Genomic DNA, 14,844 nt, shown 5'->3' with positions numbered 1-14,844 from the left:
ATTCTACTCTAACCCTAACCTAACAGTCTACTAACAGGCCTACTCTAATGAGAGTTAGTTGACATGTAGTTGCAAAGTTATTGACTATTTCCCTATCAGTCAAAACAGGTACACTTAAAATGCCAATAGTGAAAGTAATACTTCCCGACGATAATGACGATGATCATTTTTAAATCATAATCAGCTTTATATTGTTTTCTCATGTGCAGCATGTTTCATAGAATGGTTGGCTGATGAACAGCTACAGTCGGATTAGCAGAAACGGAGGGCGTATGTATGTATGCATAAACTCAGTGAACTCAGTGAGCTAATGGTGATGGACAAAGATAGTGATAATGATTAAATCAGGTCAGATGTTCTGCTTATACTGGATATGCTGAGTTGCATTAATGTTGTCTAAGTTAATTAATTCACAAATGAAACAATACTAGAATACAGGAATATAATGGTTGCTGTGGTCTAAATCCTCATTCACAGGAAAACAGACATGAGTTATGCATAACAGTATGTTTATTTTATGTCAGGTTTACATTAGCAGAATGACAGTACTGTCTTCAACGTTTTGAATGTAAGTAAATTAATCTTAAAATTTTCATGTATGAGAGAGTAAAAAGTAAAAAAAATAATAATCTGAAACTGAAATAACAATAAAAAGATGAAAAATATATATAATATGATCTCTTTGAATTGTACAAACAACTGCTATTAATTCAAGTGCCAAGAAATAAATTACTAAAATCATTTTTAAAAGAGAAAAAAAAAAAAAACACATATATGAAACATTTTCCCCATAAACAATAGCTATGAAATATCTCCTAAAGCTGCGACTGATGCATTAAAAAGATCACATTAAGCATTGCCTGAAATGTGAACATGTCTAAATGTGGTATTATGCGCAATACTGCTCCTTTCATTTCTTCCTAAATTTATTTTCTTCTACATTTGACAGACTAGCATAAATACACATTTATATCTTCTTAAGCTTATATTTAATAGTTCATCACTGGTTTATTTTTAGCATGCACTGCAACATTCATCCTGTTACCTCATGCATGTTATTTTATCAGCAGTTATGCATGCACTTAGTTTATATGTTGTTCTGATTCGTCCTGTTTACAGACAATGAGGACTATTCAACTTTGAGTAAACAGAGTGGACAGTAAAGTATCTTCCTTCGTTTTGGTGAGAGAAAAACATGTATCTGCTTATAGCAAGATATATTGTCAGATGTCTGTGAAAGTTAATGTGAGAAGAAGACAGATTGGACCAAGTAGTTCAACTCTCTCTCGCTGAGTGTGAACAAACTGCATCGACTGCGTCTTATGAAAAAAGGAAACCAGAGAAACCAGTCGGAAATCATGATTATCTCTAAATACAGTTCAGAGTAATTAATATGGAGGATCTATTAGCACCTGCAATGTTTTACTGGCAGTGGTGTGACATTTGTTGATAGTGAAGAAAATACCTGAATGTTTCTGTTTGCTCCATGTTGATGAAATAAATGGTGCTCTTTAAACATTCTCTATAGTTCTACTTCTGTTAAAAACATGAAAAATAGCTAGAATTATGTCTAATTAACACTTGCTGACTCTTTCATAGCTGCTTGGTTTAATGAACATACTTGGCAAAAGATTTAGAAAAGAGATCTAGAGGTAAAGACGGAGAAGAAAATGGAGCTTCTTGCTTGAGGTCTATGGTGAAGGAAAAGATACTATACTTTTCCTCTCTTTTTAGTTGACGGTGTTTAATTCATATTTATCTTTGACGCTGTTGTTGTCTTCAAGGTTCGTCTCAGGCACAGGATGGTGCAGCTCAATCATCAGGAAGTAGATCACTGCCCCAACCACACCTCCCACCATCGGTCCGACCACTGGAACCCACCACCAGCCTCCTCCAGCACTGAACACACACACACACACACACACATGCATGGCACAGGTGAGAATAAAGTCAGGGCTCTGCAAAATTCTGAATGTAAGAATTTTCAAAGAAAAATAATAATTAGAATTGTACATGCAGTATGTTGAGCCAGAGATTGAACTGAAATGACAAGAAGAGGAATTTGCTGGATTGCAATTCAAACAAGTCCGATATACTGTAGTCACTCAATCCTCACAAATTTCATTAGTCCATCACAACCAGATGAGCAGAACAGATCACTTTTAAGTTGTTTTTGTCTGTGACACACACACACACACACACACACACACACACACAAACATACTACCATTCAAAAGTTTGGGGTCGGTAAGATTTTTAGGGGATTAAGGCTGCATTTATTTGATCAAAAATGATAATAAGTGTTTTCTATTTTAATATATTTTAAAATGTAATTTATTTCTGTGATGGCAAAAATGAATCTTCAGCATCATCATACTCCAGTCTTCAGTGTCACATGATGCTTCAGAAATCATTCTAATATGATGATTTGGTGCTCAAGTGTAATTTCTTATTATCAGTGTTGAAAGAAAGGGCAAAAGAAAAGTATTGATTTAAATAAAATAAATAAAGAACCGTGCTGTAAATAGCACAGACCACAAAGGAAAAGTTCAAGGGGACCCCAACAAGTGACAAACCTGGCTGGGACATGCTTATTGTTTAATGTCTACTCGTCAGTTTGTCTGGCTATCACCAGACCAAGCTCAATTTAAAATTGAACATTGGTCTGGGGAGTCTGTATGTATTTTCTACTGCACAAGAGGCGTGATCACCGAGCATTATTCACGCAATTGGATAGTCCTTCAACCAATCAGATCAACGATTCCGGGTGACGTACTTTGCAGAGCGACGCGAAAACTCCAGACAGGTTTAGTTTGTATTGGTTTGTAGCATTGATCAGCGGTTTGCAGAAGCAGCAATGGTTCTGCAATGGCAGATCAGGCTGGGTTTACCCAGTCTACTCATCAGTGGTATTGATGATGACCTGAAAGTAGTTTTTTTTTGTTTATTTTAACATCCTAATTGCATATGTGCCATGAGTATTTGCAGTGCATTTCTGTATTTGGTTGCATTGTGATCAGTTGCAGTGAGTTTCTGTATTTAGTTGTGTTGTATTTGCAGTCCGTTTCTGTATTTGGTTACATTGTGAATATTTGCAGCACATTTCTATATTTGGTTGTGAGTATTTGCAGCATGTATGTTGTCAAAATGATGATGTTTTTGCTGTTTTTTCTTCTTCTTTTTTTTCTGTTTGCATTTTCTTTTTCTGTTTTCTGTTTGCATTTTCTTCAGTTGCGGCACATTGAGCTCTCTCGGCCACCATAATACACAACACATGCATATTAGTACAAACACATAGTTTTGAAGCAAAATTGTGTTAGAAAAGGTCTAGTATAATTTTTGGCAGATGCCACTTGGTTTGATATTTTGCATTTAATGCAATGACATTCAGACATGTTTAAATGTTTTAATTGACCAGATATTGCACAAATTGTTCAAATTACTTTTTGGGACCACTGTATATAAATTAAATGCTAATTTATATTGGTATCATTTAGCATATTGATCATTCATATCTTCTAATGTTTAAAAAATTAATGGGATAAAACATTAATGAAACATATGCATTTCTTTGAATTTCATTTTAATTCTATATCAATAGTAAATTACAATTGCAATTAAGGTTAAAGGTTCAAGTAGACTGGACACGCATGATTGATTAGGAATGTTCCTGTACATTACTGCCGTATCTTGAGTTTGAAGTTCAGACTGATGGATGATATCAGCACAGTGTTTGTGTCTAGTCTCGCTATACAGACACTAATGCATTCATTGTAATCTGTGCTTAGTGTGTCACTCCAATGCTCCCTGTCTGCAGCACTCTTTCCCTCCCTCAATCCCTTGATCCTTTTATAGGCTACTGAGAAAACAAGTGCTCTGTGTCCTTCAACCTGCTCTACAAACAGGTTGGCAAAAGTATATGTAAACAAATGCATTGCATACAGACACTTTGCTGAACTGGAAGTTCATGTACACTATAGGTTTTACAATGCACATGCTTGTTAGTTGCAATTATGACACCAGAGCCATTTGCACTCAGGTGACCCGTAATCTGTATTCGAGTCGGAAGAGAAATTAAGCAGACAGATCAAGCACTTCCTCGCATATTAGGCAACTGATATGTGATTAGCTCTTCATGGACGTCACCCTGTGTTTATAGTTGTAAAGGGCCGAATAACAAAATATACAAAAATATTTGACAGCTGAATGACCAATCAGAAGTATCCCAGAGCATAATCTAATATATCACACGTGAACAGTAATGAAAATCTGGAATATGCCAGTTTCAAGAGATTTGCATGAATGAGTCAAAGGACTACGGCGTTTTGGAGAGTTTTCACTTCTGAAATTTTCTGATTGTAAACACAGCAGTATTCTATTTTATCCACCTATATTGCATTACAACTATTTTATTCGATGCTTCATCGTTCTTTACTCTATCCTTTTGGTGTTGAACTGTGCATAAAATCAGACTCTTTTTGCTGTTAAAGAGCAGCAATAGAACCTCTGTCTGACAATGACCCACATACTTGTGATAGCTAAAAGCAGAGTTATAGTAAAAGACGATAACTTTTTTTCCTTTAATAGGAAGAGTTAGAGGAATAAAATACGTCCTGTCTTTGGTCATGCCACTCTGAATATTTATGCAAGGAGACTGCCTCACGTACATTTTTAAAATTGCTTCAGTATGCAGGAGATACACAAGTGCATTAAAAAATTCATTTGCTCTGTCAGAAGAATGGTGATAGGCCTTTGCACTTAAAGTCTATTTGGAGTTTCTAAAAGTACGTAGGTGGGAGGCATGCCTCTGTTTCTCACATGCTGGTCGAATTTTGTGCAACAGGGTAACACTTCTAGGTCTAGTGTTATTGCACATACCCAGAGACAAACTTCCCTGCTACAACATAAGCATTTCATGCTATTTCATGCATTCTGACTTATTTACACTGTTAAAGAGCTGCATTCTCATGCTAAACATGGCCAAAGTTTCAAAACATGAGTTGGACATATGATGAAATATTTCTGTGCCAAATACACTCCTTCCAGATTCGGATAAATTTCGGAAAGTTTTTTTAGAGTATGGCCCTGTATCACGTCACAAAGGGCGGAATTCCTTGTATGGTCACTTCTCCCTGATAAGCGTGTGCACACGTCACCCAGAGCGCCCATCAACGTGCTTCATTTGGGTTCTGGAAGCTGAGAGATTTTTCAGCAATGTCACCAAAGGAGTGTGTTTTTGGTTGTTAGGGAAAGATAACGTTTTTCAGCTTCCCAAAGAACCCAGCATTAAGGGAACAGTGGATGCAGTTTGGTTTTCTGGAGCAGCAATGGAGTTCTGCATGTATGTTTGTTTGTTCCCAGAATTTCGGTGACAAATGTTTTGTAAACAAGTCCCAGTTCGACGCTGGATTTGCAGATCCCAGCGATAGATCCCGGTCATGAGTCGGAACCACGGGCGGTGAGTAAAGCTGCATCAGATGTCTATGTTTTGTTGGCAATTGGCAGGCAAGTGCATATAATGTAAACAATACAAACGTTTTTGTTCCCTTTTTATTTCTAATGATGTCGCAGCTTGCAGACGATCTCTACGCAAAAGCTGCGTGCGCTCGTGACTCTTCCAGGCACTCCTCCAGGAGCTCGGCTCTTTTCGATACAGCGTATCTATCTTTTATGAATATGATAAAACTAAAGACTTTTCGGAGAGATGAAGGATGCACTACTACTCAACAAATACTCAAGATTAACATGAGATTGGTGGAAACTGTGTGTGTTATGTACCCTTTAAGTGAAGAAGTGGAAAATCCAACTGAACAATAACAATAAAAGTTTTCTGTACCTGAACACATCTAATCCCCATCCTGCTAGAGCAGTGAAGAGCCGTGGTCCCAAGTCTCTGGCAGGGTTGATCGGATAGCCGCAGTTCAGCGCCATTGACACTCCGATAGCCAGGATGCTCAGACCAATAACCAGAGGCTCCATGCCTTTAGGTGCCCCGATATTCTTCTTATCTACTATGGCTAAAATACAGAGGACCAGGGCACCTGTGCCGATCACCTGTTAAAGAAACAGTAGCCTATAATTTAAACCACAAGTTTTAAAGGATTAGTTCACCCAAAAATGAAAATTCTGTCATTAATTACTCACCCTCATGTCGTTCCACACCCATAAGACCTACATTCATCTTCAGAACACAAATTAAGATATATTTGATGAAATCTAAGAGCTCTCTGACTCCTCCATAGACAGCAATTTAACCACCACTTTCAAGGTCCAGAAAAGTTCTAAAGAGAGCGTTAAAATAGTCCACATGACTGCAGTGGTTCAACCTTAATTTTATGAAGCCGGCATTCTAATGTAGAACCAGGAAGTAAGAGAATGACACAGAAGAGAAGATATTGTTGAATAAAGTTATTTTTGTTTTGTTTTTGCGCACAAAAAGTAATTTCATTGCTTCATAACATTAAGGTTGAACCACTGTAGTCACATGGACTACATTAACGATGCCTTTACTACCTTTCTGGGCCTTGAAAGTGATAGTTAAATTGCTGTCTATGTAGGAGTCAGAGAGCATACGGATTTCATCAAAAATATCTTAATTTGTGTATCTTAAGATGAACGAAAGTCTGACGGGTGTGGAACGACATGAGGGTGAGTAATTAATAATGGAATTTTCATTTTTGGGTGAACTAATACCCTTCACTGTACAATAAGCAGTGAGATCATTTGATATTTAGAAAAATGAATTACTGTGTTTCACTCACCTGATCAATAAATCCATTTAACAATGAGAGATGTTCACCTGGATATGAAGCAAAGATTTTTGCTGTGGCATTTTCACCAGTTACAAGCAGCTGTCCATTATCAAAATTTGTAAAGGCACCTATGGACAAGACAATTTTTTTTTTTAGGTATTTTATTATATTATTTATTTTATTAATATATTATTCATTAATTAATAGGAAGTAAGTTGATGACTGTTCAGGATAATTGTACTCTTGTTAAATCTAATGTCTAATCCAAATCTATCCAAGGTCAGACCTGAACAAGTCAATTTAGTTTGAGTTGTGTGTGTCTAATATAAGCATGTATGTAAGTATAGCAGACTGCTATAGAAGAGGAGTCCATAACAGAAGCAATAACATAGAAGTGCCCTGAAAACCTACCATAGTACAGACAGTAGACAGCACAAGACCCGGCAAAGGCACCAAGAAACTGAGCTGCCACATAGACCGGAAATTTCTTTATTGGGAGTTTCCCAACAACAACCATGGCCAGAGAAACAGCTGGGTTCACATGTCCACCTGCAATGAGATGCAACAACTGAGAGACTGCATCTTTTGATGACAGCAATGTGTTTGTATTGGTTTTAGTGGTCCACTAGTGTATGGTGATTTTGTATTGATTGAGGTTTGTATAAAAGCATGCTGAGGTTTTTTTGTAATACGGATTATTATCTGTTAGAACCAAAAGAACATATTGTGTCATTCATTTCAAACTCACAGTTATGTGATTTCTCTCATTGCTATATAGGTAAACAGTATACTGTCACTTTCCCCCTCTTAATCTAGAGAGTTCCTCATAAACACTGTCAATGGGAATTGAGTCTGACATAATCTGGCTGAGTCTTCTGACATCACAGCAGGGCTTAGGAGTAACTCTGCTTTGACATAAGAGCGCTCAGAACTGTCTCTGACCCCACCGTACACGTCGCTTCAGCTCTAATGCCAGCAAAACAGATTGGAAAACACTGGCCTTTCCTGACATAAACTTGAACCGATTTCTTCACAGATTAGTAGCTAATTAAATGTAAAAACACAGCGAATCAGGACCTTGTCTGTTGTTGTATGGGTATTTTGAAATTCACATTGAAGAGAGCAGAATATGTTTTATTACACAGTAAAACACAAGTGATTGGATACAGGGTTTTTTTACATTACAGAAAATATTTTTTTCCATTGTGTACTTCATGTAGAGTCAGTAAAATGTTTAATAATTACAGGTCAGTGCCTACACCTGACTTCAACCTGGGACATATGCTCCAGAAAAGCTCATTAGTTCAATACTGTACTCATCACAGCATGTAAGATTATCACATTCACAGTCATGTGGGCTGCTGGGCAAACCAACTTATTCATGCACAAATGCACAATTTTCACTACAGAACTCAGGCTATATTTAACATTGCGTGCATATGGATTCATATATGGCTCTGACTTGTCATTCCTGATAATTCAGTTGCATGCATCACCAAAATAACACATGCGCCATTGTGTGCTCGAGGTCTAGATGCTGCTACTGATGGATAAACCACAGGGCGGCATGTCCCTCAACATATCTTCCCTGCACAACCCACCCCCGCAACACAACCTTTTCCTCAAGACAACGTCATTGTCCTTTTATTCATGTTTGATTTTTTTAAAAATTATTATTATTATTGTTATTAATAATAATATTAATAATTAAAAAATAATTATAATATTTTTTATTTATTTTTTTTTTTTCTTTCTGTAGCTTTCCTTGATGTCATCTTCTGTGTATAATTGCAATAAAAACATTTTTAAAATAAAATGCAAACATGAATAAAACGACAATGATAATAACAATAATAATAATACTTATTATTATGAAATAAAATAGTATTACATTTTTATTAAAAATGTTATAATGTGTATTAAGATGCTAACATGAATAGGGCAATTTATTATTGTTGTTATATTTATTATCCAATGCTACTATTTTATGTAATAATTGTTTTTTAAGAAGACCACACACTTCAACTGTCCACAGTGCAGAGGTGCGTTTCTTACTGCCATAGTATGATGAACCATTGAAGAAATCAACTAGCTAGTCACGACTGTTTCCCGAAACCGTATTGTCGCAAATTTGTCGGTCAGCCATGTTTAAAAGATTAATTCACTTTAAAATGAAAATTACCCCAAGCCATCCAAGGTGGATATGACTTTCTTCTTTCAGACGAATAAAATCGGAGTTATATTAATAATCACCCTGGTGTTCCTAAGATTTATAATGGCAGTGCATGGAAACCATCTGTTTGAAACTCAAGAAAGTGCATCCATCCATCATAAACGTACTCCACTTCAACTTACGGAAAAAGCATAACTGATGTTGTGCCAGTTACGCTTGTTTCATAATTTGAATATGGAAGGTGTAGGATGTAGTATAAGCGTTTTGAACTGCGAGAGGCATTACACTTTCTTCCTAAGTTGAATACGAAGGCAGTCTGGTGAAAGCTAGATATTTTACTTTAATAAGGTGTTAAATATGGATATTTTTGTAACACAAATGCATCTCTTCGCTTCAGAAGACCTTTATAAACCCCCTGGGGCCGTGTGGAGTACATTTATGATAGATTGATTTGCATTGCCATTATAAAGTTTTGGAGCATCAGGGTGATTATTAATATAACTCAGACTGTATTCGTCTGAAAGAAGAAAGTCAATCCGTTGGATTTTTTACTATAATTTACGGACATGGCATCTGAGTACTAATTCTAGTACTCAGTTATTTTGCTTCACTACTAAATGATGTTTTATTAACAAAATTCGGGAGGAGGACTAATCATCACGTCATATCAGCCAGCTGTCAGCAATCAGTAATCAACGTATCTACCCAATCAGTATGAGTGAAGCACTATATATAGACACAGTCGACTCATCCATCTTCCTCGACAGTTTTCAGCATCCCTCCACCACCCCGTCTCCTCACACTCGCCTGGTTACTTTCCTAACCAGAAATACGGGGGGAGTGCTCTGGGTTCGGGCCAAATACCGAGCTCGGAGCCCTCTCCTCGGACAGCACGCCAAATATGCATACTATTTACTCTGTCCGATTATTTGTAAGTGTGAACTTTTGCTTTATTTCCAGAATTAATCATAGGCTCCTTCTTACATACTAGAGCTCTTCAAAAATGGCACTTTAAATCTCTTGACAACTAAAAAGACATAAATGGCATTTGTATATTCAAAATAAAAGATTTAGTGTATATATCTCTTGTATGTTTCTTCCACATACAATATATGAATGCACAACACATAAGAAGTCTAGATTTAAGCTACTACTCAAACGAAAATGAGATTATCTGGAGTCTATTCACCTGAGTGCAGTGAGGTTAGTCAAAGTGGATCAGTGCGTAGTCAATTTTTTTTTTTTTTTTTTTTGCTTCTCATTTAAAGGAAATGATAAAGGAAATTCCCGGAATCATCTGCATTATTGTAACACATTATAATAAAAGCTTCACCTCACCATAATCCTTGAGGAATTCACTTAATGAAGGCCAGACATACGATTACAATTGGTATATCAAACCCGACACACACGCCTCCACTTGACAGACACTAAGCCTTATGCAAGTTTTAAGAGCATGTAATTGACCCATCATTTCCTCCTCCCCCCCCATCCATCACTACTGTATATTTTTGAGAAGAAGAAAAATACCGACACTTTTTTTCAGTGTCAGAGAGCACAAGGCTTTCATCCTCTATTACGTCGTTCATTAATCCTAAAATTTGTAAGGAAGCGCAAGTCTGTTATGCATTGAAGCAAATCCACCCTTCACTCTCTCTCTCTTTGGGGTCAAAGGTCAAGATGGAATACTCAGCATGGGGCGTATTTGATCCAGCTGTCTAAGGCTTATTACTGCATGAAAGGCTTTTTCTGCCTCACTAGACATTTTACCAGATTTAATTTTTAATAGAATAAACATACATAAACTGCAATAGAGGAATAAATTGAGCTGTTTATGTGGTATCGATTATATTATGGATATTGTAGTGTGGCATATGGCGATTGGTGAGTAGATTGTATGTTTTGTTGAGCTTGACCAAAGATCACAATCAGCACTCATGGATAGCTAAATATGACCTTTGAAATGAAATGCTTTGAACTCGGCTGTCCTAGACTCATGCCTTTTCTCAATCGAATGAACATGCATTTTGGACTAATTTCAACAATTTAATTGCAAAGTTCCATTAAATGTGTGTATTATTTTTATAGCCGACTATAGGTAAATGTCTGAAAGGTAAGCTGAAGTTTATGCAGTGTCTGTGCATGCTACTGCCTATTCTAGACTTCTCTATTGGCTAGAGTGACCAGTCACCTGACACGCCTCCTGCCATGTACACAGCCAGCATCACCCCTAGAGTAAACCCAAAGTGGATGGTGAGAGGTTCTCCAAGTTTGCCTCTGCTGAGGACCGTTTGGGCCACTGAACCACAACCGAACAGCTGTAAACAGGAAATGAGCAGAGGAGAGACAAATTAGGAAGACAATTAGTGGAAAAAGCCACCGCCATCTAGATAGGAAAAGCACTCTTGTTGTGGAGCACTTATTCAAAACTAATTAGTCGGGCAGCTTGTTCAAAAGCACAATCCATTATGGTCGGGGCGGCACCCCAAAACAACAAGATCTGCCTCACTGAATCAAAATCTTTTCACTTAATTAACACCAGTAGAATACACTGTACAAACCGTCTCTGTGTATTTCATGTTTTAATATCTAAAAAAAAAATTATATTACTCATCAAAACATCAGGTAGTAATTTTTGTTGTACTTCTCTTTAAAGTAACACTGCATGGGGCATGTTATAAGTCTATATGGCATAAGTTGTCAAATCTGACATCAACAGTAAAACAATTATGAAGCACAAACCAGTTCACTAAACTACAAAATGTAAAAGTATAATATATTTATAACATTTGTTAAACATTTAGAAATCTGACTTGATGAAAAATACACTTATCCTGAGAACAGTTCAACTTTACAGTTAAAAAACACCTTTATAGGCTAATATACAGCAATATTAATAATAATCCTATTAATGGAATTTACTTTGGTAAACAGAATTGTCAAAAATTGTTGGAAGAGGGTTTTCAAACTAACATACAAAACCACTGCGAGTGAAAATTAGTGTTTGTCTAATTGGACTTATTTAATATAGAATTACACAATTAGAGCTGAACAATAATACGCATAAATAAGAATACACTGTTGTTTACATCTCTAGAGGGTGTTGCATTTAATACAAAGCATTGAGCCTAAAATATTATGTTTACATGTAGCTACTATTACCACACTAAAATGTGGTCACACGTTTATAAGTGCTTCTTAAAAATGAATGAATATCAACCTCAACACAAGATACAGCCTACGACAAAAAATGAAATAAGTTGACAGACTGTTTTATTATTGATAAAAAATAATAAGAAGAAGAAAGGGACACAAAACAGTCAATTACACTTGAAACTTAGTTTCAAGACTACTTGCTTCTGAAGTCCTGACAGGTAAAAAGACTTACTATTAATACGAATGTCCCCAGTAATTCCGCCAGAAACTCTCTTATGATGTCACGCCTCAGCATGCATTTCCCCCTCAAATTTCTGAGTTTTTCGAGCTCCATAGTTTCCCCGACAGCTGAGATGTGATGTCCGGACAGACAGTTGAAGAGCTGATCTCGCTGGAGTTTAAGTGTCTTAGGCTTTAACCTTCCCCGCCCCTCCTGCTACTTTAGATGTCATTAAACACTCTGACATGACAGGTTGGTGGTTCCTCTTTGCTCTCAGTCTATCCATCCTCTTCATGCTGAGAAAAATACGAGTCCGGTCACTATCGTTAGGAAACGTAGCTTATTTGTTAACCAGCCTATCGTTTACGAACATTTAACGCTACAGAACCGACGAGTTCTGTGAGAAATCAGTAGACTAGCGTTCAAATAATCTTTGTTTACGAGGTGTAAAAAAAAACATGACACATTTTACATAAATATTTAATAATGTTTTATTATAATGTATTAAAATTATTAACAGAAGTTGGAGTTGACTGAGTAAGCTATACACATTTCAGTTCGATAAAGCATGAAAGTTCGATAAAAAAAATGAAATATATAATGAGATGTGACGCTGATTTGTTTCTCCAGGTCTAATAAAAATATATATTTTTTAAATACAATTCATTAAAACACTCACACATTGTGAATTACAATACATTTCCTGTTTTTGTTGAGCGTATATTTATATATACGCATTTATATATATTAAATTAAACCAAGATGGATACAAACTTAAATTTCCTAATCCTCATCATCAATAATTTTATACTGACCTATACAGGACCTGTCTAAGGCTATGTGAGCTGAAAAACACATGCACAAAAAAACAACAACAACTAGGTCTTGGTTTAATTTAGTCTCAAAATATAGCCTAACGTCTTATTTTGCATAGCCTACTTGCAATTCATTGGGATTTCTTATTCTTGTGAACAGATTCTCTTCTGATTCGGAGAAGCATCGACACAAAAACAGCGCAGCTTCAACGTGTAATGCGTATATTTGTCCACCGGGTGGAGCTATTTGACAAAGGAAAAACAAAGAGGGCCAGAGTTCGGCGGTGGCGTCCCATGACTGTAGTGACTGTGAGCCGAAGAAGCGATAGGATGGTAGGGGTATGTTTTGTTTGCATTAATCACTGTCACTTGTTCTGGGGTGTCGTCTTTGATGTGAGGCAGACACTGTCAGTGCTGTGAAATGAGGGGGATGTGCTGATGGAGAAAAAGCACCCCAGTGGGTTCTAACAAATTATAACACCCCTTCTTCATCATCTTAACAGCCCTCAGCCCCTTAGCATGTCACACATTATAACTATCAGGGAAGCTGGGCTTTTTTCCCCCTTTTTTTTTCTAATTTAAGTTATAGATGGCTGTGTAGGCAAATGCAATATAAGTTTAAGTAATTTAAACGTTAATTTAAGTATAGATGATATAACTTTAACCTTTTGGGTTTTACGGATTACAAGTCTTGCATTTGCAGGCCACCGAGCACCTAAATGTTTTCAAGTCCAGGCAGTTCGATCTTTTCCTAATATTTTTAATTACTTTATTTGTTTATTTAGTTATAGCAAGACACGGTGAAAGCAAAAGCATTTTTATAACAGGACTGAGAGGTTAAAATTATTATAACTTTTCATAAACAATTAGACTGTTATGTAGGACTTTACTTGGATTTGTGATTGTTCCAACTGAAGATAGTCAAGTTATCGCTATAAACGCTCCACAACTTCTAAGACTAGCCCACCATGGAAGTGTGAAGGCGATTATTTGTTTTATTTATCTGCAACATAGGTTAATCGTAGATGTTTTTGTCGCGATCCGGTGTTTTCCAGAGCTTCCTTATCCACCAGTTACATAGTAGAAGTGTGAATGTCTGTGTTGGCTAATCCTTTAAACCACAAACTCTTTGAGAGTGTTAAAAGCCCTTTTAGATGGTCTTTAATGTTTATTGGATATTCTGAGGTAAATGCTATCTGAGTCCTGGCGCTGCGGGAGGCACGACGAGGAAATAACCTGTGATCGCTTGATGTAGATGGTTGAATAACTTTCTGACGGGATATATTTGTTATAGGAGAATCTGTGAGAATCAAAAGGGCAAACGGGCTTTGCCAAAGAAAACTTTAACGTTCACGTGGCAGTTTGAGCACCCTAATGGAGAGAAACACTGGCTGGCCTTTAATATTAATTTCAACAAACAGTCAAGGAAGTCTGTCAGCCAAATACACGTTATAGATATGCCCTAGACTGAAAAGAGGAATAGATTTAATGGTCTACTGTACAATTTCAATCCACCAGATTGAGTTTCATACCGTTTATCCTACATAGGTATAGAAAATGTATTATTATTTTCAGCAACCTTAAGAAGACTGTGAATGTTATTGAAAAACATATACAAATTTGGTGTTGACTATTTTGACTTGAACTGATCATTTAGATTTTTTACCTCATAAAACATTTTTTACCTGACAAAACATTTTTACAGTGCAGTTTACTACTGGCTGTCAG

At 36.5% G+C, this 14,844-nt stretch overlaps 1 protein-coding gene across 1 annotated transcript; it reads right to left on the bottom strand.

Moving 5' to 3' along the window:
* Window positions 1-492: 492 nt before the first annotated feature.
* aqp9b (aquaporin 9b) lies at window positions 493-12,616 on the bottom strand. The gene is made up of 6 exons (XM_048184315.1): window positions 12,314-12,616; window positions 11,117-11,243; window positions 7,164-7,301; window positions 6,762-6,880; window positions 5,837-6,054; window positions 493-1,899 (listed from the first exon to the last, which is right to left on the bottom strand). Exons 1-6 carry the CDS (start codon window positions 12,413-12,415, stop codon window positions 1,731-1,733), a joined length of 873 nt encoding a protein of 290 aa, XP_048040272.1. The 5' UTR covers window positions 12,416-12,616; the 3' UTR covers window positions 493-1,730.
* Window positions 12,617-14,844: the final 2,228 nt, after the last annotated feature.

This window comes from Megalobrama amblycephala, linkage group LG3 (assembly GCF_018812025.1).
Source record: "Megalobrama amblycephala isolate DHTTF-2021 linkage group LG3, ASM1881202v1, whole genome shotgun sequence".
Classification (NCBI taxonomy): domain Eukaryota; kingdom Metazoa; phylum Chordata; class Actinopteri; order Cypriniformes; family Xenocyprididae; genus Megalobrama; species Megalobrama amblycephala.
Note: the sequence above shows the minus strand (reverse complement) of the source record. Positions and strands in the feature narration are given on the sequence as shown.